This window comes from Eurytemora carolleeae, unplaced genomic scaffold (genome assembly GCF_000591075.1).
Source record: "Eurytemora carolleeae unplaced genomic scaffold, Eaff_2.0 scaffold852, whole genome shotgun sequence".
In the NCBI taxonomy this organism is placed as follows: domain Eukaryota; kingdom Metazoa; phylum Arthropoda; class Copepoda; order Calanoida; family Temoridae; genus Eurytemora; species Eurytemora carolleeae.
The window spans coordinates 86704-114315 of NW_019396756.1; the positions used below are offsets into that span (position 1 = coordinate 86704).

Consider the following 27612-nt stretch of genomic DNA (forward strand, 5'->3'; position numbering starts at 1 on the left):
CTCAAAATCATCCCTCCAAAATAAACAATCAACAAAGATTTTCAATATTGAATTTGCGCTCTTGCTAAACAAATATGCACCTTAAATATGTCTCAAATGAATCCTCAAAAAAATACTGCAATCTCAGTTCAACTACCGGACCATACCTTGCCGGTCACTCCATTTAAAAAGTACTGTTGTAACATCACTTTATGAATAAAGATTTGACCTTAAATTATTTTTTTTTAGAAAATTAGAAAACGACAGATACAAAATGATAATTTTATTTTAGTTATTCCCGATAAAAAAAAAGATTTTTGCTGTGACTTGCAATCCAATTAGTAAAATAAATGCATCCAATTTTTCACTTTAAAATTATTCAGTTTCATGGTGGCCCATTAATTATAAAAAATGGATATCATATTTTCCTATTTAATAATGAACTGCAGCGTTAATTTGTTTGTCACCCTTTTGCGCATTTTCTATGGATTACCTCAAAGTGTGACCTCAAAGTGTGACCTCAAAGTGTAACCTCAAAGTGTGACCTCAAAGTGTGACCTCAATGTGCGACCTCAATGTTCGACCTCATTATGTGTGACCTCTTTAGTCAATCCATTAACTAATGGTGCTTGGTACTCGGAAGGTTTTTGAACGATTTATCTTAAATTTTGATTGGATTGTTCCGACATTAAAATTTCTGAATTGTGAAGGTTGACTTTTATAGGAAAACTTAGTTTCGACGCAAAGTTAGGGTTTCAAGCTAAATATTAAGTTTCAAAATGCCTCCATGATTGTGCGTTCTTATTGTTTGTTCTTAATATTCGTTCTAATTATTTGTGCATCCTCATTACTTGATGATCACTGCATGTGTGTCCACTTTGGAAGGAGAGAATGTTGACAGCTTCCTTCTTTTCCATATCTGCCTTTTATTCAAAGCGTTCTTCCTCCCCTATCACCCCTATAACCCTCATACAAAGTCTGAAGATTTTTGAACAATATTATTTTATATTGGAAAACTTTTAACAATATAGTTCGGAGGAAAAAGTTAAATCTGTAGAAATCATTTTAAATATTCATATTTCTGAAAATTCAATATGTGTGATTAAATAATGTACATTTTTTCCATCTTTTTGAAATTTATGTTGTTTTACTTTTCCTATTAAACAAAGGAATTGAGTCTTTGCCACAAACTCTGATTTCCTAATCTTCGTATTGTTCAACCCAGTTTGTCAAAACCTTATATATTTCAAACTATGTATTCTGTTCTAACAAATAATCTGAGTTTTAAATATCTAAGGTTCACACCATAAAGTTAAACCTATTCCTACTGGGGGAACCCCCTGTAGTTTTTTTTACATAACTCAAAAAGTATTGGTCTGAGCCTGCTGGATTTTCTGACTTCTTCTAAATACTCATATCCCTCCCATTAGGTCTAAAACTGGGCTTTTATACTAACTGCCTGAGTCCTAAGGCACACAACCTGAATGACTACTTTTTCCTGTATACAGAAGTAACTAAATCCTTGTTTTGACCCACTTCCAGTTGTTAGATTTATTTTATCATTTCTATCATTTTTACTATATAAACTGGACTTTGCAAAAAAATCAATTAAAAAAATTTGCAAATCTTTTTTTGCTGATTCTAAAAGTAGAACGCAAGAACTTTTCAATAATGTTAATTTTGACATATTTGGACATCAAACATGGGATTTTATCCTGATTTTCAACTACCCCAACAGGAATAGGTTTAAAAAGTTATAAGGATTATAGAAAAATGTAAGTTTTGTGCAAAGATTTAATTTTTTGCCTTTCTTTATTCTGAATTCTGATATATAAAACAGTTATTTTGGCATACTGAAAAGGGCCGGGAATTGTTTTTATTTTAATTTTAAAACGATCATTTCGTTTTCAAAACTTTCAATGAAACCTAAATCCTAAATTCGTCATGGGCGTGCCCTCCTCCCCTTGTGCCCCCTTGTAACCCCCTTGTGCCCTTCTTTATCTCTATCAAAAAATTAACTTCCAGCTCTCAACTTTGTAATCTTGGATCTTGGTTTAAAATGATGGCGGGGCCTAGCTAGCTACACTTAAAATGCTAATTTGGAACTTATTCAAACTGAACAATTCGGGAGACAGAATACAGAATACAGAATACAGAATACAGAATTCAGAATTCAGAATACAGAGTACAGAATATAGAATACAGAATACAGCATTCAGAATACAGAATACAGAATACAGAATACAGAATACAGAATACAGAATACAGAATACAGAATACAGAATACATAATACATAATACAGAATACAGAATACAGAATACAGAATACAGAATACAGAATACAGAATACATAATACATAATACATAATACATAATACGGAATACAGAATAGAAAATACGGAATACAGAATACAGAATACAGAATAAAGAATACATAATACAGAATACAGAATACAGAATAGAGAATACAGAATACAGAATACAGAATACATAATACAGAATACAGAATACAGAATACAGAAAACAGAGTTCAATAAATAAAAATAAAAAAGTCCTAACTTAAACAATCTAAATTTACAATATAGAACACAGGCTACAGAAAACAGAGTTCAATAAATAAAAATAAAAAAGTCCTAACTTAAACAATCTAAATTTACAATATAGAACACAGGCTTCAGAAAACAGAGTTCAATAAATAAAAATAAAAAAGTTCTAACTTAAACAATCTAAATTTAAACTAAAAATAAATTTGATTTAGAAAGAATTAAAAAAATATCAACCAAAAAACATAAAGATAGAAAAAAAATTGAAAAAATAACAGAACAGATATTAAACATTTCTAAATTAATTCCTAGAAATTAATTCCTCTACCCTGTGGTTTTTTTCTGAATAACTTAACATTATAGTTGTTAACAAATTTTGAATTTTTTTGCTTTCAAAAAAAGCAGAAATGATTAATAACTTTTTAGTAATCAATCTTATATATTTGAAAAACCCTTTAAAAATGGATAAAATAACATGAGTCATATGTTAATATTTGTCAAAAGTAAAAATAACTATTTTTGAAAAATGTTTCGACATACTTTTTGAACTTTTTAAAAGTCCTCCGTTACATCCTAACCAATTAAAGTTAAAGGGTCTAAATTTGTTTAATGATCAGGTCTTGAAAAGTTGGACTAGGGACATATATAACACTCCCCTATTTCAACTCTAAGGGCAAAATAATGTACATTAGACAAAACTAGCCCAACCAGGATAGGGTTAACAAGATGTAAAAATATACTAAAATAAAATAATTCAGAAAGGGGGGGCATAAAACTAAGTTATTTGTCAGATAAACAATATTATACAAATATAAAACTATGAGATTGGGTAACTTCCTGTGCTTTGATATACAACCAGGATAATGTTCGGTTATAATATCTTTCATATTCAATTCCATTGAGATTGAGTTACTTATATGTTATAGTATTGAGGTCAAGTGCTCAGTGCTAACCATGTACAGTGTTTTTTTTCTTGAATGCAAATTTTGTGGTTAAATTATCTAAAACAAAATATAATAAATTCATTTTTATACCTATCTTTCTTTTTTGGCACAACTAAATGCGCCTTTTTAAAAAAATTAAATTTTCAAAATACACGAAAAAAAGCATTAAATCCGCTAAATATTATCTTTTTTAATTTTGTTGAACGAAAGAGAGAATGCCGCAGATAAATGAGCAATAATTAAGATCTAAAATCGACGATGGGCGCGAAGTTAGTAAAAAAAGTAAAAAGTAAAAAATTATTTATTTATGAAATATAACAAAAACATACAAAAAAATGTGTTTCAGGAGAAAATATTTAAAAACCTCTAAAAGTAGAGGTTGTGGGAATATTTCCCCCCAATTCTAAAAAATATAAAAATAGAAATAATAGGAAAAGGAAAGGAAAGGATAAGGAAAGTTACATATTTATTGTTTACACTATATTTTACATAAAAATTAGTGGTGGATTGTTAGTATTTTTCGACGATGAACTAACAACTTTTAGTTTAGTTTAGATTTATTTGGANTAGATAATCATTGTAATTAAGAGTATATTGCTCGTTTTTATTAAGGGAACCTATATAATTTTTCACATCTTCAAGATCATCGTGGTCGTGTTTTATTCAATTTAGAAATGATAAAATTGTAATATCTTTGTCGAAATATGCATGTAATCCACCAAAAAGGGTTGAAAGGAGATAGGATAGGAAGAGGATGGAATTGTGTAAGCGATGGGAAAAAACTGTGTGGCATATTGTTAAATTAACAAGGGGGGAGGCTCTCCAAGTTAAAAAGAGGGGGTGCTTGGCTTGATACCCCCCCCCCCGCGATCTTGAAGGATTTAGTGCTTCCAAATCTCTGTTCAATTATAGAGTTTCGATATTTGCAATCCAGAGCACTTTACTTTAATTCTAAACATTAATATTAAATAGATGTAAAAATAACAGGTTCATAAGGGATAGGGATGCCATTAGTCTCCAATAGTGACTCCAGTAGTTGACTCAAGTATTTGGGGTATTTTAAATCAAGTCTAGTCTATAAATCATAGTTTTGGTGATTTAACCTTATTTAAATAGTTGCCTCAAGTAAGTTCGTACAACAATTCAAGTCTAGAGGCATTAGTTTTGGATGGTTTATCCCAATTAGTTTTAAAGGGAGTGTTCGCTAAAAATTACGTATTCGTATAAAATTAAAATTTCATAGCAGTATTAATTCTGTTTGTTTTAAATTATATTTCGCTCGCGCTGGATTTTCGAACATTTCTGGAAAATATGAAAATGTCGTCTTCATTGTCAAAAATCCTCAAAACAGGAATATTTGTTTTCAAAAGTAACTATCAGGTCATAAAAATAAAAACATATTATAAAATATCAACTATATACGAATGCGTCGAAAAATTATCGATGATTTTTGGTTGTAATATATGAATGGTTTGTTTGGAATTAAATTGATTTTTTACGACCCGAGTTGAATGTTGCAACTTTCTGAATTTGTATGAACTCTACGTTCTTTGGTATGGGTCGTTTTTAACAATTTTCTCCGTATATGTTGTATGAAAATTTTGTCTGGTTAATAATTGTCAACAGAATATTTTTTATGTATTCCCTATTTTTGTTTGTTTACAAATATTAATTGTTGATGAATGGAAATGTAAACAAACACGCCAGTTGTGTTGTGAATCCGGAGCTTAGAGGTCGGTATAAACATGTTTACTTCTTTATTCTTGGCGTGAAAATGAGCCTTAAACTTTAATGAGCCAAAACTTTAATGTTTGACGTGAAAAGTCGAGTGTTATTATCTCTGATTAGAATCTTTATTTCTATCTTTGTGGATTGTCGGAGATAATTGAGATTTAAAGCATTTGATCCTCTTAAATAGAGTTCTTAGAATCTTTATTTCTTGTCTTTTTAAATTGTTGAAGATGATTGAGATTTGATAAGTTTGATTCTCTTAAATGGAATCCTTGGAATCTTTATTTCTTGATTTTCTTAAATTTAGCATTTTTAATCATTTGTTTGAGCTAGATACAGTTTTTGAATTGAACTGAACTTGAAGGAGTGGTTTGGAGCCTGTTCTTTAATTGCATCTTTATTGCAAGTTCATCTCTTCATCTGTGGTTCTGCCCGGAAAAGTAAGCATAAACCTTTATTTAAGTTTACTTGAAATTTGCCTTTTTTTGGAAGTTTCCACAACCAATGAAATTTGCCTTTTCGGAAGTTTCTGCAACTCAATTTTTTTTGCAACTCATGAAATTTGCCTTCTTGGAAGTTTCAGCAATTCATTCCATTTCGCAACGTTTTCCCACATTTTGCAACGTTATTGCAACTTTTGCAGCGATATCTTTAATTTTTGCAACGTTATTGCAACCTTTCTTATCTTTGCAACTTTCCTACATTGCAATTATTGGCAAAATGCTTTAAGTTCGCCAATTTTATTCATCGCATTTATTATGCAAAGTTTTACCATGCAATTTATTACATGGTTTTAATTTGCGAGATACAGTGGTCTTCATAATTACCGAGTTTTTTCTCATAAAAGTATTACTTTTAAAAGTACAGTGGTACTCATAATTACCGAGTCACCAGTGCATTAGTTAATGCTAATAAGATGGTTAAATAGCCATAATAATTTATTGATTAAAGTAAACAGAGTTTAGTTTTGGTTAATACCATGGTTCAAGCTTTAAACTTATGAATTATAAGCTTAACTTTAGCTTCTTTACAGCTGTAACTATTGGACCTTTTATGGGACCCTTATGGCTGTAAACTTTTAAATGCTTGTTTAACCCAACTTTTGTTTAGTTCGGAAGAGTCTTGCGAATCTATCAGTGCCACAGAGCTCTCTATTTTCAAGAGTGGAACTTACATATTTGTATTTGAAGTAATAAATTATTGTTCAGTTATTCCTGTTTCATTTTAAAACCACATATATAGAATCACTTTAAATTTTTCTGCTACTGCAGACAGGGTATTATTTTTCTGCAACAGTATAGACGCAACAGACAGAAGTAAGGTTAAGATTGCGACCAAAGCGCTTATTTTTCGCCGTAAGCCTATACACCCTTTCATTTTTGTGAACACTCCCTTTAAGTTTGAATGATGAGTATTTCCCTAGTGATCCATTTTTACTTGATATTTTATGGTTATTAACCCTATCCCTGCTGGGGTACTTGAAAACCAGGATATGCTGGGGGGGGGTCAATTTGACCCCCCCCCCCTCTAAATCCCATGTTTTATGTCCAAATATGACAAATAATACATCATTAGAAAGCTCTTGTGCTCTACTTTTAGAATCTGCAAAAAAATTTGCAAATTTGCAAAAATTAAATATTTTATCGCAAAATCCAGTTATATAGTAAAAAAGTTTGCAAAAAAATAAATTTGTCCAAAAAATGAAAAATTATACATTTTTGAAAAGCCCTTGACCATGCCATTTCAAATATGCAAAAAAGTTTGAAAAAATTTAAATAACCTGATTTTTAATCAAGAAAAACTAAAAATGTGCAAATTTCTATTGACAGGTTATTTGCAAACAATTTGCATTTTTTTTCGCAAAACTTGTGTAATTGTAATCCGTAATCAATCATTCAGGCAGTATGCCTGAGGATTGAGGAATCAGGCAGTTAGTATTAAAGCCCGGTTTTAGGCCTAAAGGGAGGGCTTTGGGTATGTAAGAAAAGTCAGAAAATTTCAAACATTCCCAACCTGCAAAGTCTTTTGTAGGTCATACAGTCACTTGAATGTATTTAACAATAGATCAAAAGCAGGTGCAGAGTAAGGTTTTAGTTATAAATCAGAATTTGTGGTGAGATTGCCTGTTATAAAACGTGAAATCTTCTTTAAAAAAAACTAGAACGTAAATGTTTAGAAGTACTGTCTGAGCCGATTGTCTGATACACTACGTTTTAATAATTTATTCATTTAAATACCTATGGAGAATAAGGAATTAAGCCAATTCATTTTATTCAATTCCTTTTAAACATCAAGTCGCAAATTATTCAGAATATTTGCCAAAAATACAGAATTTGTTTGATTCTTTATCTAAACTTTTAAGAACTCATAAAAAGATTTTATTCAAGTTTTAGAAAATCATCATTTTGATCATTTCTTGACAAAAAAAAGTTATTTTTAAATTAGTAAAGATCGTTTTATAAAGAAGAATTTGATTACAATAAAATTACTGAAATGATAAATATGTTTTATAAATATGTTTTATAATGACTATTGCACAATGTCGCCTACTTTTGCATATTTTGGTAAAATTATATATTTGAAAATTTGTCTAAATACTTGTAACTTTAAGTCATTTATAAAGATATGTGTGTAAATATTATAGTCAATATTCTTAAACTATATGAAAAATCGAGAAACCTTTTTTTTAAACCCGAAGAATTTGATTACAGATTTTGATTTTTGGAGTTAAATTCAAATATTATAAGCTTGACATATCTTGATTTTTAACAAAAAATTAGCAAAAGAATTTAATTAAGTTACTTCTTACAATAAAAAGGTTTGTGCTATCTAATAGTGAAGTATAGTTCTCTGTTTTATTTTTTAAACAGAAATTAAGAGAAATAATTTAAGCATGATACAACTATTGAGTGTTTTTTATTATCTGGAAATTTTTAATTTTTAATTTAATTTAATTTTTATAATGAAATATTTTGATTTAATTTACTGAGAGAGTTTTATAGAAAATTCATTAAGTGTAGTATTTCTACATACAGAGTTCACTATTTTACGAACATTGTATTCGATGGAAATCATTGTAAAGTTCTTGACATTTATACTACATACACTCTACACTCTACACTTTACACTCTACACTTTGCACACTCTACACTCTGCACTCTACACTCTACACTCTACACTCTACACTCTACACTCTACACTCTACACTCTACACTCTACACTCTACAATCTATTACACTCTTCACTCTTCACTCTACAAGTATAAACTGAGGTAGGACTCCTGTTTGTTGAATCTACTTATGATCTTAATATTCAATAAGGCCTCTTTTGAATTTGAGGATCAATGTTTTATCCCTTGATTCCTTGATTAATGTTATCTGTACAGGATATCGAAGAGAAATTGAATTAATACGTTAAAGGTGTGCAAAAGAATAAGATCATTTAGTTTATAGTATTTCTACATACAAAGAGTTCACTATTTTACGAACATTATATGTAAAGTTCTTGAAATGCGTGATCCCGAAAATTACATTACAAGATATCTGAATGTATGAAAATAGGTAAAATGATGTTAAATTATTTAATTTCTATTCTAATGAACTACGAGGATGGAATTGTGTAAGCGATGGGAAAAAACTAAAGGGAAGGGGAATTTAATGATATGTAAACGTGAATGTTATCAAATAAAAATATTTTTAAAAAATTTTAAATATTCAACTTGAAAAAATATGTTTTCGAAAATCTATCACGTACTTTTTAATGTAAATAAATATATAATTGTCATTGTACTTTTTTTGACGATTTTTTGAAGCGATCTTAAAATATTAAAAAGATTAATTCACCATATATTTAGCCTTTAGATCTTGGTATGAAAAAACTCCCTGAGTGTTCTATCTCAATGTAAAATGGAAAATAAAGAAAAATTATTTCTATTTTTCATAATAAATTGAATTAATAACCCTAGAAATGAAAAATTGGATGCATTTATTAGATATTTGGATAAAAATTATATTAAAGAGAGAGTTTCTGAACTATGCGGCCCAATTGCCTGCAAAAAATATACATGTTTAGCAAATTTGAGTCATCGAAATACTACATTAAAGGAAGAAACAAAGGGGTAAAGAAATCACTGACTGAGACTATTCCTAATTAAAGGAAACTATATGTTTACATGACTTAACCCTAAAAATAATAAAAGTCATAAATTAAAATTAAGATAAAAAAATTGTTTTTTATTTTCTATAATCTCCTTTTGAAATCTTTAAAAATGCTATTAATCGAAAAGAAAGTGTTAGACTTTTGCTTTTTTGCGTTGCAGCAATGTTTATAAAAACACTGGAAGAAAGAAAATAAAATCTAAAATTCAAAATTAAAGAATATTTAGTTGTCAATTAATCTATTTTATAAAAGCATAACAAAAAAATAATGAATAATAATAAAATATATTCACTATTGAGAATTTGAAATTTATATTTCGACGCCACTGAATAGAAAGGGAAGAAAAAATTTCTTAGAGAATACTATTAATATACCAGGCGTTTAGGGCACTTCGCGCCCATTAACTATTTCAACTGTTAAACTTTTTGTTCTATCTGTGAGTATATTATTTATGTACAGCATAAAACAATAACAATCAAAGTACGCTGATTTCATAATTTTGTTCGTGAACTTAAATTTTTTTTTTAAATAAGTCTTCCCTGGGGTCATTTAAAGTCGGTCCACAAACACTTTGGGCCCTATTGATTATGTCTTTTTCACGTTTATCTGTTACAAAAAAACAGACAATCAGAAAAGCAAAATACGTATATATTTATATATAATATATAAGATATATAAGAAAAGTTTTAGGAAGAATAAATCCTGTCTGAGCTTCAATAAAAACTGTTTAATCCATTTTGTAAACTTTTAAAATATAATATCTACATAATCTCATCAAAGTGTAAAAACTAATTTTGTTAATTTTACACTCTCAAATTTTCTTTAATATTATTTTTTATATTTGAAATTCTCAAAGTTTACACTACTCAAATATTAGATTTTTCATATTTTTCAAATTGTAAAAAAAATCTGATAACTTAATGATCATAATTACCAAATTGACCAAATATTGGTTCATTAACATTTAGATCTAAATCTAACATGTCACGGGCAGCCGTAGTATATTTGAATTTCCGAGCCTGGTCAACCTTTCCGGTCTCAGTTTGTACTGTATTGCCTGGGCATTGGGTAAATAAAGCAGACACCCAATAGAACTAGCCAGTGCAACAAGGTTGACGCGGTTAGACTTTAGGTTGAATTTACTTTTACTGAAGAGTAAGGGGTGCGTGATGTATACATCCAAGAAAAAAAAATGCAAAGTCAAAAATTGGCTTTATTTGTAGGTTTTTTTTAATTTAACTACAGCTAAATTTGGCGCACATTATATTATTACGTAGATAGCATTACTTACTGGTATTATCTTTTACATAAGTTTAAGATGTTTTTAACATTTTTCCGGAACCTTTTCCCGGAAAATTCCGGAATGATTTTTCCGTAAACCAGAATTTTCTGAAACAATATACCGAACTTTCTGTAATTCCGTAACAATATTCCTGAAATTTCCTGTTTACGGTAAAAAATTTTGGATCACTTCCGAACGTAAACCGTAACCCGAAATTACTGTGGCAACCCTAATATTCATGTTTAGTTCATGTGAATTATCCAATATATAGTCAAGTAAAAACATATAATATCAGATTTTTGTATAATTTGATAAATCCAAAAGATGGACTATTTAAGCAGTGTTCAGAAATAACATTTCTAATTGTTTTAATGCAATTTTTCTATCTTTCCTAGGAACAAGGATTAAGAAATCACGATCATCCAAAGGTTAACAGCACCAAATAAAATCGATGTAATTTTTGCCAATAATTTCATAAAACTAAATAAAGCGAGTTCTTTGAGGTTCTTAAATATCATGACTTGGGCTTCACAAAGGATACATAGATTGATCATTAATCATAAAGCGTTGCAACAGTCTTTAATATAATGCAACTTTTACAACAGCAGCCTAGATTCAATCTAAACAAAATATATAACCAAAGCGTAAAGGTAAAATTCTACCTGTTCAATTTTTAACCCGTAAGACATATAATACACTGATACGATTATACAAGTATAATTATAAAATTGAAAAAGAAAATAATAATATCAACCCCCCCTTTCTCACAAATATATGATAGTCCCATACCATTTAGGGTTTAAGTAAGTGCTTAATAAGAAACTCCTTACCCCTAGGGGGGAGGAAGTTTTATTGAGAAACTAACTTTGTTTGATGTTTAGAATTGAAAATAGTAAATTGTCTTGCATTGGATCTGACTTAAATAAACATTTCTTTTGACATTTTGTATTTGACACAAAAATAGATTTAGGAACTGATCACTCACCTAAAAATCTGTCAATCTTGATTTTTTTGTAGCCTGATATTTAACCCTATTCCTACTGTGATGTCTCCTCTACCAAAATAACCCCAAGACACCCAGTTTTCTTATTCATGGCATTTTATACATTTTCAAAATCTTTAATAAACATGCAAATTTGAAAAATCAAAATATATATTGCGAAATATTAAGCAAAAAATGCATGAAATAACATCAAATCAATCCTAACATGACAACATTCCTCTAACGCTAATTTCATATTCCTGATTTTTAAAACTATCACTTTTCTAGATCAGAAAGACAAAGTTTGAAATATATTTGATGAACCATAAAGTTGAAAAATCAAGATGTGAGAAATTAGATTTTTTTGTAACAAAATCAATTTAATAAATTCTAACTGCCCCCCCTCCCTTATTTCTGTTCACTTTTATAAACTATAGGGCTTACTTGTGCAAGGTCTTGGTTTAGTGTTAAGCAGGGCTGATTATGCTTGTTTATACAATAAATAAACAATATCCTGATTGTTCATTGGACAGGAATGGCAAAGACGTGAGGGAACAAGGTTTATGATTGAGTGTTGGAAACTTTAGAACAAACCCAGAATTGTAAACCTGGTTTGGCAGAGGGTCAGTCGGTTTAGCATAGTGAGAATTGAGAATATCTTTAGATATTGTTCATCCTACATTTTTAATCACTTTGTTCCTCTCAATCTCTATTTTCTTTTGATCATCTTCCTTATCTTTCTGCAAGTCTTTCTTCAATTAAAAAATAAAAATTCCGCAGATTTTCCAACTTTTATTGGTGAATTTTCAAAACTCTAAAACAGCATGTTATGCGTGCAAGCTTCTAAACAAGAGAGTTTCAATTTATAAGAAACTTTTCATTAAAGTTAATATCTGAACGTTTAAGTGAATTTTAGTCAAGACTGTGATCGTGATATCTGGGTTGCAAATGCACTCAGTTGTTGAATTCTTAAGTTTTATATTTAAGAAAAGAATTGATAACCAGACATTTGTAAAATAGAAAGTTGACTTTAAAATCAAGTTATGATGGTAGCGTACATAGTCCAATGAGCACAAGACATATCAATTGTGTAGTGTAAACAGTCCCATTTCACTTAATAAGTGATTTAATACCTTACTCTTTGCTTTGTAACATCATCAAATTTACTTCAGTACTTTCTGTTCTGTCGTTTACTATTCTACAGTTTTCTGGTTATCACTGTATTTAGATTTAATTTTTGTATCTTGCAAAAAAATGAAATTTTAATTTTTAATCACCTGTTTGAACTATAGAATATTCAATATAAATTATGCTCACAGTGTCTTTAAGATTTCCAATCTAATGCTTAGTTGAATCAATTAAAACTTGTTTACCAATACCATAGCTAGTTCTGAGTTTGAAAACGATGGTTCATGCTTATTAGAGTATATTTGCAATATCAAGTTTTATCATTCACATATATAAATCACTATAACAAATCGGCAGAAGGCTAATTTAGGTCCAATCATATTCAGAGTCCTCATTAGGTTTGAGAGGGAAAGGTTTTTTTTAGCAGAAACGGGCAACCTGGATTCCAGCATCAGCCATCTTTGATCTTTCCTCAGTCTCTTCCAACTCTTGCTGTGCCTTACGGAACTTTGCGAGGTTAAGAGCAGCAATCTCTTCAGCCTCCTCAATCTGTTGCTTGTAAGTCTTTATCTTTTGTTGAAGCTTGCCAGCAAGGTCAGACATTTTTTCTTGGTTTTTCTTGTCTTCATCTTGAGCAAATCCAAGTTCTTTCACCTTACGTTCAGCTCGTTGGTATGCCTTCATATTCTCAGAAGTACGGCCTTGAACAGATCCCAACTCATTTTCAAGCTCCCTAATTCTCATCTCAAGCTTAGCCATGGCAGCTTTGCCTCCCTTCATGGCAGCAGCTTCAGCATCAGCAAGACGTCCCTCAAGATCTCCAAGCTGGGCTTCCAAAGCCCTCTTGGCAGATGCTTGGCAGTGAGCATGATCTTGCTCAGATCTGAGTTCATCAGCTAGACGAGCAGCATCAACCATAGCCTTCTTGGACTTCTCTTCTGCATTTTTGGCAGCCTGAAGAACAGAATCAATTTCAGCCTGGACTGTATGAAGCTGACCCTCAAGAGAGCGCTTGTGAGACATATCTCTAACATTAATGGCTTGAAGCTCATTGCAGCTGTTGCGAGAATCAGCAATTTCCATATCCAACTGGCGTTTTGCTCTTTCTGCTGAATCAAGAAGAGCACGGCTCTCCTCAACCTCTCCAGACAGAGCAGCAGCCTTGCGCTCAGAAATTCCAACTTGCTCAGAAACTTGTTGGCGCTGACGAGCTTCATCCTCATAGGCTTGAATTGTTTCTCTAAGTTGGCCCTGATAACGCTTAATTGCCTTTAGGCCCTCAGAGTTAGCTTTGTTGGCATGGTCAAGTCCAATCTCCAACTCATTAATGCCTCCTTCTAGAGTTTTCTTAATGCGGAGAGCTTCAGCCTTTGCTCTTTGCTCAGCTTCAAGGGAGGCTCCTAGTGATTCCATAGCATGTTGGTGGTTTTTACTGAAAAATAGAACATGCATATTTGTCCATACTAAAAAAAAAATTCTGAAAATTCAAGAGAATGCTTTAACTTACCGAGTATTGTTAAACTCTTCCTCCTTTTCACCAACTCTTCTGTCAATTTCCTGGCGAACTTGGCTTAATTCAAGCTGGGCCCTAAGCACCTTATTTTCCTCCTGCTCAAGAGCACATTCAGCCTCCTCCAGTGCAGCTTGAAGCTCTTCCTTTTCTTGCTCAAGTCTCCTGCGCTGTTTGTCCAGGTCATGAATTGACCGCCCTCCATCTCCTAGCTGATCAAGAAGATCCTTGATTTCATCAGCAAGATTCTTATTTTCACGCTTGACAATATCAAGCTGCTCCAGAGCCTCATCTTGAGCAGCCTTCAGGCGGAAAAGCTCAGAGCTATAGTTCCGTCCCTCACTTTGAGATGCTTCTACCTCAGCAGCAACATCAGCAGCCTTTGCTTGCCACTCACCTAGGACCTTGTCAAAGTTCTTACCTCTCTTTTCAGTAATAAGAGCAGCAGCATGAACACGCTCATACTCCATTGAAATTTCATCAAGATCAGCTGCAAGACGGGCCTTGGATTTTTCAACACTGGCAATCTTAGTCTGGAGACTAATATCCTCCATCAGCCTTATTAGGAACCCAAACAGACTTTTTAGGGTCATATGGCTTCATCTTGTTCTTTAACTTAAGTTCATCATTGACAAGAAGCCATGGGGATGGATCTGGGTCGGGTCCAGATGTTTTCTTAATATGTCCAGGCATAGTTCACCAGTTCCCAGTTTCTATAACAAAAGTGCTGTAATTTTTTTATATTTTGATTGTGTAAAACAATTACAGAAGTAATTAAAAAAACATTTTAAAATTATTTCATTAAAATTTAAGAATAAATTTTTTTTATTAATTTTGGGATTCATCAAAGCAATTTTGACCGTTTTGATGTCACTGAAATCCAGACTGTTTTTGAACCAGAAATTGTTTGTGCAGCATTCTAAAATTTTTCACAAAAGCAACCATATTTACAAGTAATTAGAGGTTTGCGTTAATAGGCTACAGATATGTTCTAGTTTATGTCAGATTGGTGCAGAGGCGTCCATAATTCCAAAAAATCGGGTTAATTTGGTGAATAATCACTTAACAACAGTAAAAAATATCCAATTATTTAAAACAGAAATCATATTATCTCATTTAAGTCTTAATCACACAAAGCTTTTATAGATTGAGTTGTGATTGGGCCACATGCCACTCTATAAATGAAGGTTTACTGAACCCTATAAAGACTGGGGGGTCTGAATCTATTAATAGCCTAGAAAAAGGCCTTAGATAATAGTTATAGGGTTGATATGCATGTTTAAAGCCCAATTTTTCAAGGCCAGCTTAAAAAAGCATTAGACTGGAAACTATAATTTTTCGGTGCTATGGAGGGTTGAAAAAATGCCTAATGAAGGGTAAAAAATGAAAAAAAATATTTTTTGTTTTAAACATATATCAAAGTGTGACACATGTTTCTACGTGCATTTTTTAAGGGCTTTTTAAAACTATCGGTTTTAGATCTGTAGCTTTAGTCACAAAAAGTTACTGGCTATTTTTGATTTATTTTTCACAGACTGGACTTTTTTTAACACCCTGTACCCTACCCTATAAATTATAAAACAAATATTTTTTTTTACAAAAAAATCCTTTAAATTACTATCTATTAAAAGTCACAAAATTTCACAGTGATATTGTCAAAAATAAGAGTGCTATGACAAAAAACTACAGGGGGCGCCAAACGCCCCCCCCACCCAGCCCTGTTTAGGGTTAAAAACAAAAAAAACATTTATGATTTTAAACATTTTTAAATAAAGTTGTGAATTGAAGTTTTACCTGTTACAAGTAGAAGGAGGCTATTACTAGTCTGAAACTTGATACTGCCACATTGATCTTTTATAGATATCGCGCAAGCATCAAGTCTTGCGGCTGACCAATGAGAGGACAGGAGTCCCATTGTTTGACCAACGCGCAGGCAGGATTTAGATTGACCGGTCAGGAAAAAGGGCGGAAACTGGGGTCAATTTCTGATCCTGGAAAACACACGATGGGCCGGAATGTGTACTGCATTTGGTGTGTTAAATGCTGTAAATTTATTTTTCATCTAGAATTGGGAAACTAAATTTACAGAAAAATACAAACCCCCTTTCTGATAAAGTTGGCATTGTGTTTTCTTTTTACAACAACAACAGGGTGATTTTCTATCAGGGAGACTTGTTCTTCTAAGGCTGTTTTATCCCATGGCCTATAATATCACTTTTATGTGATAAAACTCCTGAAATATAAAATACGAATTTGTATCCGTCCAGTTAAATCAAAATTAAACATGAAAATTAAGAATTTTCTGATCAAAATAAACTTTCCATTTCTTAATTTCAGTTTTTAAAGTTTAATAGATGTTAAAATCAATATTTAAACAAATTATTGATTGATTTCATTTAGGATGTAACCTTGTGACCTGTTTTATCAGGAAAATGTTTTAAATGATTTCTTTGTTGATTCAGCTACAGATCTAAAGCAAACATATTTAAAAAGCCCTTCTTTGGTATGAGTCGTTTTTAACAATTTCATCCTAAGAGACGCAACTGATAGTAGTAATATTAGTAGCCTTAAGCCTTTACGCCCTTTCATTTTTCGCGAACACTCTCTTTAAATAACAAGGAGACATGCTTGGAAATAAGGGTCTCAAAGGGTTATTTCAAAAGCAAGCCGTGAAATTGATTAACCCTATTTGGCGGGGGGGGGGGGCAATGGGATTCCTCCCTCGTTTTTTTGCGATAACTGAAAGTACGCTCATAAATAGCACGAGCAATACCAGCAACTGAGTTGGCTCATATCTGGATCTCCAGAGCTGAATCTCAGCTTGAGCCTTAGAAAGTGCCTTCAGGGCATCAGTGTTTGAGCCAGGAAGCTCAAATTTTCTGGCTTTTCTAACTAACACATGCCCCTCAGTTAAGGCTGAAAGCTGGGCCTTTATAACTATTGTCTGCAGGCATACTGCTTAAATGCCTTATTTCATCTATGCTAGACTTAATCTATCTTTAGACCTACATCCATCATTGGATTTCAACATTTTATAGCTCTTTTGAAAGCAAGCAGATTGCACAATTTTTGCAGATTGCCTTTATAGTGAATTTGCGTATTTTTTAGTTTTTCTTGAATACACATTTGGGGTTTAAAAATTTTGCAAATTTTTTTGCATATTTAAATTTGCTGGGTCAAGGGCTTTTCAAAAATATATAATTTTTACCATTTGAGCAATTTTTTATTGCACTTTTTTGCTTCATAAGTTGATTTTGCAAAAAATATTTGGATTTTTGCCATTTTTTCATATTATTGAAGTAGAGCCCAGGGTCTTTCCTAAAACTTATCAAATGTTATTGATTTGAATCACAATAAGAAAAAAAAGAGGGGTCAATTTGACCCCCACCCCCCTCCTCCATGCAGCCAGTCAGTGAACCAAATGTCCGGCTAAATAGGGTTAAACATAAATTTTACGCATTTTCATTTTTATACCTTTACTTGCTTAAGTGCTCGGCATTGTCCAGTTTTATATTATTATTCTATAGTCGTAGCTACTCCTGCCGTTTATTTTATTATTCTATAGTCGTAGCTACTCCTGCTGTTTATATTATTATTCTATAGTCGTAGCTACTCCTGCTGTTTATATTATTATTCTATAGTCGTAGCTACTCCTGCCGTTTATTTTATTATTCTATAGTCGTAGCTACTCCTGCCGTTTATTTTACTATTCTATAGTCGTAGCTACTCCTGCCGTTTATTTTATTATTCTATAGTCGTAGCTACTCCTGCCGTTTATTTTATTATTCTATAGTCGTAGCTACTCCTGCCGTTTATTTTATTATTCTATAGTCGTAGCTACTCCTGCCGTTTATTTTATTATTCTATAGTCGTAGCTACTCCTGCCGTTTATTTTATTATTCTATAGTCGTAGCTACTCCTGCCGTTTATTTTATTATTCTATAGTCGTAGCTACTCCTGCCGTTTATTTTATTATTCTATAGTCGTAGCTACTCCTGCCGTTTATTTTATTATTCTATAGTCGTAGCTACTCCTGCCGTTTATTTTATTATTCTATAGTCGTAGCTACTNTGTGCAATTCGTTTCCTTATGTCAAAGGCTTTCCAAAAAGCTAAATTTTATCAAAATCTGACAAGTGGAAGTGGGTCAAAACAAAGATTTAGTTTGTTACAGGAAAAAGCAGTCATTCAGGCAGTGTGCCTGAGGACTCAGGCAGTTAGTATTAAAGCCCGGTTTTAGACCTAAAGGGAGGGCTTTGGGTATGTAGGAAAAGTCAGAAAATTTCAACAGCCTCAGACCAATACTTTTTGAGTTATTTAAATAAAAACTACAGCAGGAATAGGGTTAATCTCAAGATTAAATATTGCTTGTTCTCCTCATATTATAAATCTCCGGATTAATTAACAGATCAGGATTAAGGATATCCCATTCTAAAGTTTTCAGCTCATGACATTTTGATATCTGCAGAGAATATGTTGACACTTTATTTAAAATAGACCTTTGGGCAGGTTCTGATAAAAACCCTAAAAAACCACCAACATTCTTCACTCTGGTGCAAGGTAATTAATGATTTTGAAAAAGGAAGGGTTGCAGATGTTCCACCTATTTGGTACTTACAATAAAAGTTGGATATCAAGTGGAGTAAACAAGCCATTTTCTAGTTAACCCATTTGAAAATACATAAATTATTCGTTAAAGTGAAATAAAAAATCAGAAAACACAACACTGTGAAACATTAATTAACTCAAAACTTGAGTTATAGTCTGGATGAGAACTTAACCTTGAGATCATTTCCCTGAATTTTTAAATCTCACCTCTAGAGGCAAACAATCTCAACCCTATCTCGATTGGGCTATTTTTTGTCTAATATATATCAGGGGGGGGTGTTTTCCAACACCCCTCCCTTATGATTTTGCCATCAAGGTTGAGATAGGGGAGTGTTATATATGTCCCTAGTCCAACTTGACCTGCTCATTAAACACATTAGACCCTTTAACTTTAATTGGTTAGGATCCAAGGGAGGACTTTTAAAAAGTTCAAAAAGAAGGTCGGAGAAAAATTCAAAAATAAATATTTTTACTTTTGACAATTATTAACATGTGTTACATGTAGTTACATCCATTTTTCATGGGCTTTTCAAATATATAAATTTTAATCATTGTAGCACCAACTCCCCGTTTGACTGCACCTCCACGTTTAACACTAGGAAAATTTGTTCACAGCTATGATGTGGAAAAAGTAAAGAAGTTCTAATGTCAACCCTTTTTTAAGTTATTTAGAAAAAACCATTGGGCTGGGGGGGGGGAGGGTGGAAAACAATACCACCCTATTGTGATAGGGTTAATAAATATATTTCAAGACTAATTCAGGGATTGGAACCATACCCTCATGCAATAGCATGTGTTTTTGGTAAATCCTGTCAATCATATAAGCAAAAATATTATAAGTAAAATGGAAAGTTTTATATAAAGTAATGTAATTATAATTAAATTAAATATAAATGTTGACCAACAATAAAACTGATTCCAACCATATCATAAACTTAATTTCATCTCATAAAATCACTTATATTTAATTCAAAATAAACAATTTTTTTTCAAAAACTAGAAAGCCTCAATAATTATATCTCTAGTTAGAGCTGGACAAGTTCCGACTTTTTTGAAATCATTCAGTTCCGTTCTAGAATGAAGGCCTTCAGCTAAATCGTTCCGTTCTCGTTCTGTTCTTGTTCAGTTCCATCCCGTTCAGTTCCATTCTGAGTAGAAGAACAGTCTTCACGTTCCGTTCAGTTCTTTGCGTTCTTAGTTGAAGAACAGTTTCATCCCTCTTGTTATGTTCTTAATAAAAAAGGTTTCCATCCCCCGTTCCGTTCTTAGTAACAAACAATTCCATCCTAGACAAAAGTTTTATAGAAAAGAGTTGGTTAAAAAGTAAAAAAATTACGATTTTTTAATAAAAAGTTCCTCGCGGCTGTAAATAATACATTAAATAATATATTTAAAATTTAGGGTTAAAAGAATAAGCTTAGATAATTTCTGGGCTGAGCAATATATAATTTTGTAAGAGCGGGGGGAGAGGCGGGATCGTCCTAAGATCCTTAGTATGTACGATATACAGAAGTTAAACTGAAACCTGCTGTGTTGTCTGAGTGTTGTCAGTTTAGCAGAGACCGGGGAAGGGGGAGGATGGAAGGATTAAAGTGGGGGGAAGGGTTCATGTAATTAAATCAAAAAATCTTTAACTATTTCTAGAGGATTTAGAATACATTCCTGATTTAAAATGCGTTCCCAACTTAGAACGAGTTCTTGAAAATAAGAACATGTTAATGATTTTAACCATTCTTTTCAAACAATTCCCGTTCCTTTCTGTTCTGTTTTTTCTGTTTTCAAAAACAATCTTTTTTCAAAAAATTTGTTTTTAAAAAATGATTGCTCTTAAAACCATCGTTTTGAAAAACGATCGTTTTTCAAAAAAATCGTTTTTATAAAAATCGTTGTTTTGTTAACGTTTGTTTTCAACGACCCTTTGTTAACAATCGTTAATGAAAAGAGGAAACCTAAAGGGCATCTGTACTTATCATTGAGTAGTTCTTAAGAAAATATCAAGAAGTTTTAGCTCCCCACAACTTTTTAACTTGATATACGACAAAATTCAATGAAGTTGCATTTAACTTTTTTTTCAAAAACGATCGTTTTTCCAAAAAAACTACCACTTTTATAAAGTTTGTCGTTTCGTTAACAATCATTAACGACAACCATTTGTTAATGATTGTTAACATCAACCCTTTGTTAACAATCGTTAATGACGATCATTAGTTAACAATCGTTAACTAATTTTTAATAATTTTTTTCAAAAAACGATCGTTTTTTCAAAAGCGATCTTTTTTAAAAAAACAATCATATAAAAAAAGGTCATGAATCGTTTTTAAAAAGCTATCGTTTTCTAAAACGATCATCATTTGTTTTCTAAAAGTTCAAACGAGTTGGTCGTTTTAAAAAGGATTGTTTTTTTCTAAAAACAAAACGATTGTTTTTGAAAACCAATGAAAAACGAAACAAAAAACGATCATTTAACAATTGTTTTCAAAAATGATTAACAACCCTATGTATGGCATGTGGCTATGAATTTTGAACATTTATTTTATTTTTAGAATTAATTTGTAATGGGAAATATTCATTTTAGGAAGTTTTACTTGATGAAAATTAGCTGTTTTCCCTAACTTTAAACTTTAAGTGACATTAAGACTTTGCCTGCAGAACTTTAATAATCCTCCAAATTTTTTTATGTTGAGCTAACCATCTTTTTGATAAATTGCATTGTTAATAATTCTCTGAATTTGACATCAACAATCATGCTTATTAGATTTTATTTGCAATATCAAGAATTATAATTAACATTTTTAAAATTACTAGTTGGAATAAGGCTAGTTCCAGTCCAATCCAATGCAAAGTCTTCATTAGGTTTAAGAGTTGGAAGGTTTTCAGCAAAATCGGGCAACCTGGATTCCAGCATCAGCCATCTTTGATCTTTCTTCAGTCTCTTCCAACTCTTGCTGTGCCTTGCGGAACTTAGCAAGGTTAAGAGCAGCAATCTCTTCAGCCTCCTCAATCTGTTGCTTGTAAGTCTTGATCTTTTGTTGAAGCTTGCCAGCAAGGTCAGACATTTTTTCTTGGTTCTTCTTGTCTTCATCCTGAGCAAATGTAAGTTCTTTAACCTTACGTTCAGCTCGTTGGTATGCCTTCATATTCTCAGAAGTACGGCTTTGAACAGATCCCAACTCATTTTCAAGCTCCCTAATTCTCATCTCAAGCTTAGCCATGGCAGCTTTGCCTCCCTTCATGGCAGCAGCTTCAGCATCAGCAAGACGTCCCTCAAGATCTCCAAGCTGGGCTTCCAAAGCCCTCTTGGCAGATGCTTGGCAGTGAGCATGATCTTGCTCAGATCTGAGTTCATCAGCTAGACGAGCAGCATCAACCATAGCCTTCTTGGACTTCTCTTCTGCATTTTTGGCAGCCTGAAGAACAGAATCAATTTCAGCCTGGACTGTATGAAGCTGACCCTCAAGAGAGCGCTTGTGAGACATATCTCTAACATTAATGGCTTGAAGCTCATTGCAGCTGTTGCGAGAATCAGCAATTTCCATATCCAACTGGCGTTTTGCTCTTTCTGCTGAATCAAGAAGAGCACGGCTCTCCTCAACCTCTCCAGACAGAGCAGCAGCCTTGCGCTCAGAAATTCCAACTTGCTCAGAAACTTGTTGGCGCTGACGAGCTTCATCCTCATAGGCTTGAATTGTTTCTCTAAGTTGGCCCTGATAACGCTTAATTGCCTTTAGGCCCTCAGAGTTAGCTTTGTTGGCATGGTCAAGTCCAATCTCCAACTCATTAATGCCTCCTTCTAGAGTTTTCTTAATGCGGAGAGCTTCAGCCTTTGCTCTTTGCTCAGCTTCAAGGGAGGCTCCTAGTGATTCCATAGCATGTTGGTGGTTTTTACTGAAAAATAGAACATGCATATTTGTCCATACTAAAAAAAAAATTCTGAAAATTCAAGAGAATGCTTTAACTTACCGAGTATTGTTAAACTCTTCCTCCTTTTCACCAACTCTTCTGTCAATTTCCTGGCGAACTTGGCTTAATTCAAGCTGGGCCCTAAGCACCTTATTTTCCTCCTGCTCAAGAGCACATTCAGCCTCCTCCAGTGCAGCTTGAAGCTCTTCCTTTTCTTGCTCAAGTCTCCTGCGCTGTTTGTCCAGGTCATGAATTGACCGCCCTCCATCTCCTAGCTGATCAAGAAGATCCTTGATTTCATCAGCAAGATTCTTATTTTCACGCTTGACAATATCAAGCTGCTCCAGAGCCTCATCTTGAGCAGCCTTCAGGCGGAAAAGCTCAGAGCTATAGTTCCGTCCCTCACTTTGAGATGCTTCTACCTCAGCAGCAACATCAGCAGCCTTTGCTTGCCACTCACCTAGGACCTTGTCAAAGTTCTTACCTCTCTTTTCAGTAATAAGAGCAGCAGCATGAACACGCTCATACTCCATTGAAATTTCATCAAGATCAGCTGCAAGACGGGCCTTGGATTTTTCAACACTGGCAATCTTAGTCTGGAGACTAACGGTCACCTTGTTACCCTCTGTCGACTCCAAAAGTCCCTCAAGATATCCTCCATCAGCCTTATTAGGAACCCAAACAGACTTTTTAGGGTCATAAGGTTTAGCCTTGTTCTTCAGTTTGATTTCTTCATTGACAAGTAGCCATGGGGATGGATCTGGGTCAGGTCCAGAAGTTTTCTTAATATGGCCAGGCATGTCTATCAGTTATCAGTTCCTTAAAAGAAGGAATAAGATTAAAATGAATTTTGTTTAACATACCTGACATGCATCACACACTTACACAGAGTGCATTGACAACAATGAAACAGATGAAACTTGTTTTTGTTCAAATAGCAGAAATTGTATCATTGATTTACAATGGAATCACACTAATAAATATTGTCCAAGCTTTAACCCTATCTCTGCTGGGGTACTTTAAAACCAGGATATGCTATAAATCCCATGTTTGATGTCCAAATATGACAAATGATACATCATTGGAAAGCTCTTGTGCTTTACTTTTAGAATCTGCAAAAAAATTTGCAAATTTGCAAAAATGTTTGCAAAGAAAAAATTTTCCAAGAAATGAAAAATTATACATTTTTGAAAAGCCCTTGACCATGCCATTTCAAATATGCAAAAATTTTTGCAAAATTTTAAATATCTGATTTTTAATCAAGAAAAACTAAAAATGTGCAAATTTCCTTTGACAGGTTGTTTCCAAAAAATGTGCAATTTTTTTTTTCTCGCAAAACTTTTGCAATTTGTTTCCTTCTGTCAAAGGCTTTCCAAAAAGCTAAATTTTATCAAAATCTGACAAGTGGAAGTGGGAAAACACAAAGATTTAGTTTGTTACAGGAAATAGCAGTCATTCAGGCAGTGTGCCTGAGGACTCAGGCAGTTAGTATTAAAGCCCGGTTTTAGGCCTAAAGGGAGGGCTTTGGGTATGTAAGAAAAGTCAGAAAATTTCAACAGCCTCAGACCAATACTTTTTGAGTTATGTAAAAAAAACTACAGGGGGGGTCAAATTGACCCCCCCCCCAGGAGGAATAGGGTTTAAAAGACTTCTGCAAGATTGTAAATGTATGTTTTGACTTTCAATTGGATATGAACAAAGAATATTTTTTACTTTTCAAGAAATCAGGTAAAAAAATTATATTTTTTGTTTTAACATTTTTTTCCCCTGTATTTTTAGGGCTTGACTAAACAAATTAAGTTTTTTTCTGTTTCATTGATGTTTACCTATTTGAATATACACTTAACAATTTAAGTTTTGGAATTGGAAACACATCTTAGCCAAAGTTACTGCTATAAAGAGTTACTGAGGGCAAGAATATTTCTTCTTTAGTAAGATTATCATAGTGATATTTGTTTACTTAGCTTACATTTGTTTACAGGATACACTGTGTCTCTTGAAAGTGGACCATTTAATGTATTCTTTCCAAAAAGTATAATTTTACTTTGAAGATTTATTAGTAGAAAAAAAGAAATCCAAAAGTTTAGATATTTTGGGTATTTTTAATCCTTTTAATCTTAAAAGTGTGTTTTTTGATATATTTGAAAAAGAGGAAGATTGACTAATCATTAGTAGATTGACGGAGATCCTATACCTGATAGAAATAGAAGGAGGCTATTACTAGTCTGAACCTGGATACGCCAACTCGTTCTTAAATAGATTTCGCGGAAACATCAAGTCTTCTGTCTGACCAATGAGAGGACAGATGCCCCATTGTCTACCCAATGAGTGAGGCAGGATCTAGATTGACCGGCCAGAGTAAAGGACGGGGTGAATCGGAGACTTGTGCGGATTAATTGCTGTAGCCTATAAATACCATTATAAAATTAAACTCTTACACTTCGAGTAAAATGTAGAATTACACAATAATTATATATATAAATACATGTAACAATAAAGAATTTCAGAAAACAATAAACTAGAAGTAAAGCTTAAAGGATATTTTTTTTAATAAGTTCTTTAACAAAACAATATATTTTAAAATATTTAACCTTAATGCATAAATGATATACACTATGGAATGATCGCATTAGTATTATTTAAAATAACTATAAATATAGTACTACATAATGAAGTTAATTTCTTAGTTTTGACAAGTGATAAAAAATAATCTTTTCTTACAACTTAAAACTTTCTGAATAGTAATATGTAAACCCATTTTCTGAAAAGGATTTTAGTTTTAGCAACAAAGTCAAATTTGTAATCACTTTATCATTGCAACATGATGGTTCAAACCTTTGATATTTCAAACTTAGGATGGTGTAAACTATTGATATTTCAAACTTTGACTATTTTACCTAACATATGTCATACTTTGAAATATTAAAAGTCTAAAACATCGGTTGTAAAGATTTAGGTATTGGATCTAACAGAATTCATAGTTTGAACATTAAAAGTCTAAAATATCGGGTTGTAAAGATATAGGTATTGGACCTAACAGATATCATAGTTTGAAATATTAAAAGTCCAAAACATCGGGTTGCAAAGATATAGGTATTAGCTCTGACAGATGTCATAGTTTGAAATATTAAATTTTTAAACATCGGGTTGTAAAGATATAGGTATTGGACCTAACAGATTCCATAGTTTGAATATTAAAATTCTAAAACATCAGGCTGCAAAGATATAGGTATTGGAGCTAACAGATCTCATAGTTTGAAATATTTAAAGTCTAAAACATCGGGTTGCAAAGATATAGGTATTGGTTCTAGGGATGTTAACGTTTTCATTTTTCAGAAAAACGATCGTTTCGTTATGAAAACGACGACAAAAATCGAAAACGAAACGATCGTTTTTAAAAACGATCGTTTTTTAAAAAGGTCGTTTTTAAAACGATCGTTTTTCAAAACGCTCTTTTTTAAAAACGATCGTTTCGTTTTCGATTTTTCGTCGTCGTTTCCATAACGAAACGATCGTTTTTTTTTTCGTTTCGTTAACGATCGTTAACAACGAATCTTCGTTAAGGATTGTTAACGACGACCCTTTGTTAACAATCGTTAAGGAAGAGAGGAAACCGACCTGAAGGACATCTGTACTTATCATTGAGTAGTTTTTAAGAAAATATCAAGGAGTTTTAACCCTATTCCTGCTNGTGTGCCTGAGGACTCAGGCAGTTAGTATTAAAGCCCGGTTTTAGGCCTAAAGGGAGGGCTTTGGGTATGTAGGAAAAGTCAGAAAATTTCAACAGCCTCAGACCAATACTTTTTGAGTTATGTAAAAAAAACTACAGGGGGGTCAAATTGACTCCCCCCCCAGCAGGAATAGGGTTAAAAACAATCTTATAAAAAACGGTCTTAAATCGTTTTGATAAAAACGATCGTTTTCAAAAACGATCGCTATTCGTTTTCTAAAAGTTCAAAACGAGTGGGTCGTTTTAAAAACGATCATTTTTTTCCGAAAACGAAATGATCGTTTTGAAAACGAAACAAAAACGATCGTTTAACGATCGTTTATTGATCGTTTAACGATCGTTTACAAAAACGATTAACAACCCTAAATTTGGTTCTGTCAGATGTCATAGTTTTAAATATGAAAAGTCTAAAACATCGGGTTGCAAAGATTTGGGTATTGGATCTGACAGATGTCATAGTTTAAAATATTAAAATCTTAAACATCGGGTTGTAAAGATGTAAGATTTAGGTATTGGACCTAACATAGAGATAAAGAGATGGGAAAATCAGAGTTTGTATATTAAAAATGTCCAGTACCACCTTTAATTAAAGAAGTAGCTCTTTTTCTTTGATCCAAAAGATATTAAATTAATGATTACAGCTGATTTGAGTTTGTGTACAGTTTATCATAAAATATTAATATTCTTTTTTACTCTTAATCAAATCTAAGTCAAATATACAAAGTCAGTCGCCTATTTACACTTTGTAATAACAACAATTTTTGGATCAATATTTTTTTTTGTTATCAAATTTAGCAAACAATACTTTGTCATTATCCCTTTATATTTTTAGATTAAAATAAATTAAATTATTGACCAGATGAAAGTTTCAACATTTTGAATCGGGCGCACTGCAGAGCCAGAGCTGAAAACTTTAGAATGAGATATCCTTGAACCCGATTACTTAATCTAAGTATCCAATGGACACACTTTTGATTTTCTCCTTAAACCGTTCTTTCCATGAATATAGTAGAGAAAAACCGGGTTTTTTTATTTAAAGGGTCCCTCCCGTTTCTGTATATAATATGAAACGGCGCGCAAAATTTTAAATTTATTGGCTTCATATACACGACGCTGAT

The 27612-nt window shown here is 32.4% G+C and overlaps 1 protein-coding gene and 2 long non-coding RNA genes across 3 annotated transcripts; 1 reads left to right on the plus strand and 2 right to left on the minus strand.

Moving 5' to 3' along the window:
• Positions 1 to 5053: 5053 nt before the first annotated feature.
• LOC111708269 (uncharacterized) lies at positions 5054 to 6408 on the plus strand. Its single transcript, XR_002766619.1, has 3 exons — positions 5054 to 5199; positions 5531 to 5637; positions 6308 to 6408. It is a non-coding gene; the product is annotated as an uncharacterized LOC111708269 (long non-coding RNA).
• A 6620-nt stretch (positions 6409 to 13028) lies between these two features.
• On the minus strand, positions 13029 to 25063 carry LOC111708273 (myosin heavy chain, muscle). The gene is made up of 5 exons (XM_023481593.1): positions 24959 to 25063; positions 22825 to 23583; positions 21739 to 22749; positions 14255 to 14815; positions 13029 to 14179 (listed from the first exon to the last, which is right to left on the minus strand). Exons 2-5 carry the CDS (start codon positions 23562 to 23564, stop codon positions 13168 to 13170), a joined length of 3324 nt encoding a protein of 1107 aa, XP_023337361.1. The 5' UTR covers positions 23565 to 23583; positions 24959 to 25063; the 3' UTR covers positions 13029 to 13167.
• On the minus strand, positions 14868 to 16157 carry LOC111708266 (uncharacterized). Its single transcript, XR_002766618.1, has 2 exons — positions 16052 to 16157; positions 14868 to 14970 (listed from the first exon to the last, which is right to left on the minus strand). It is a non-coding gene; the product is annotated as an uncharacterized LOC111708266 (long non-coding RNA).
• Positions 25064 to 27612: the final 2549 nt, after the last annotated feature.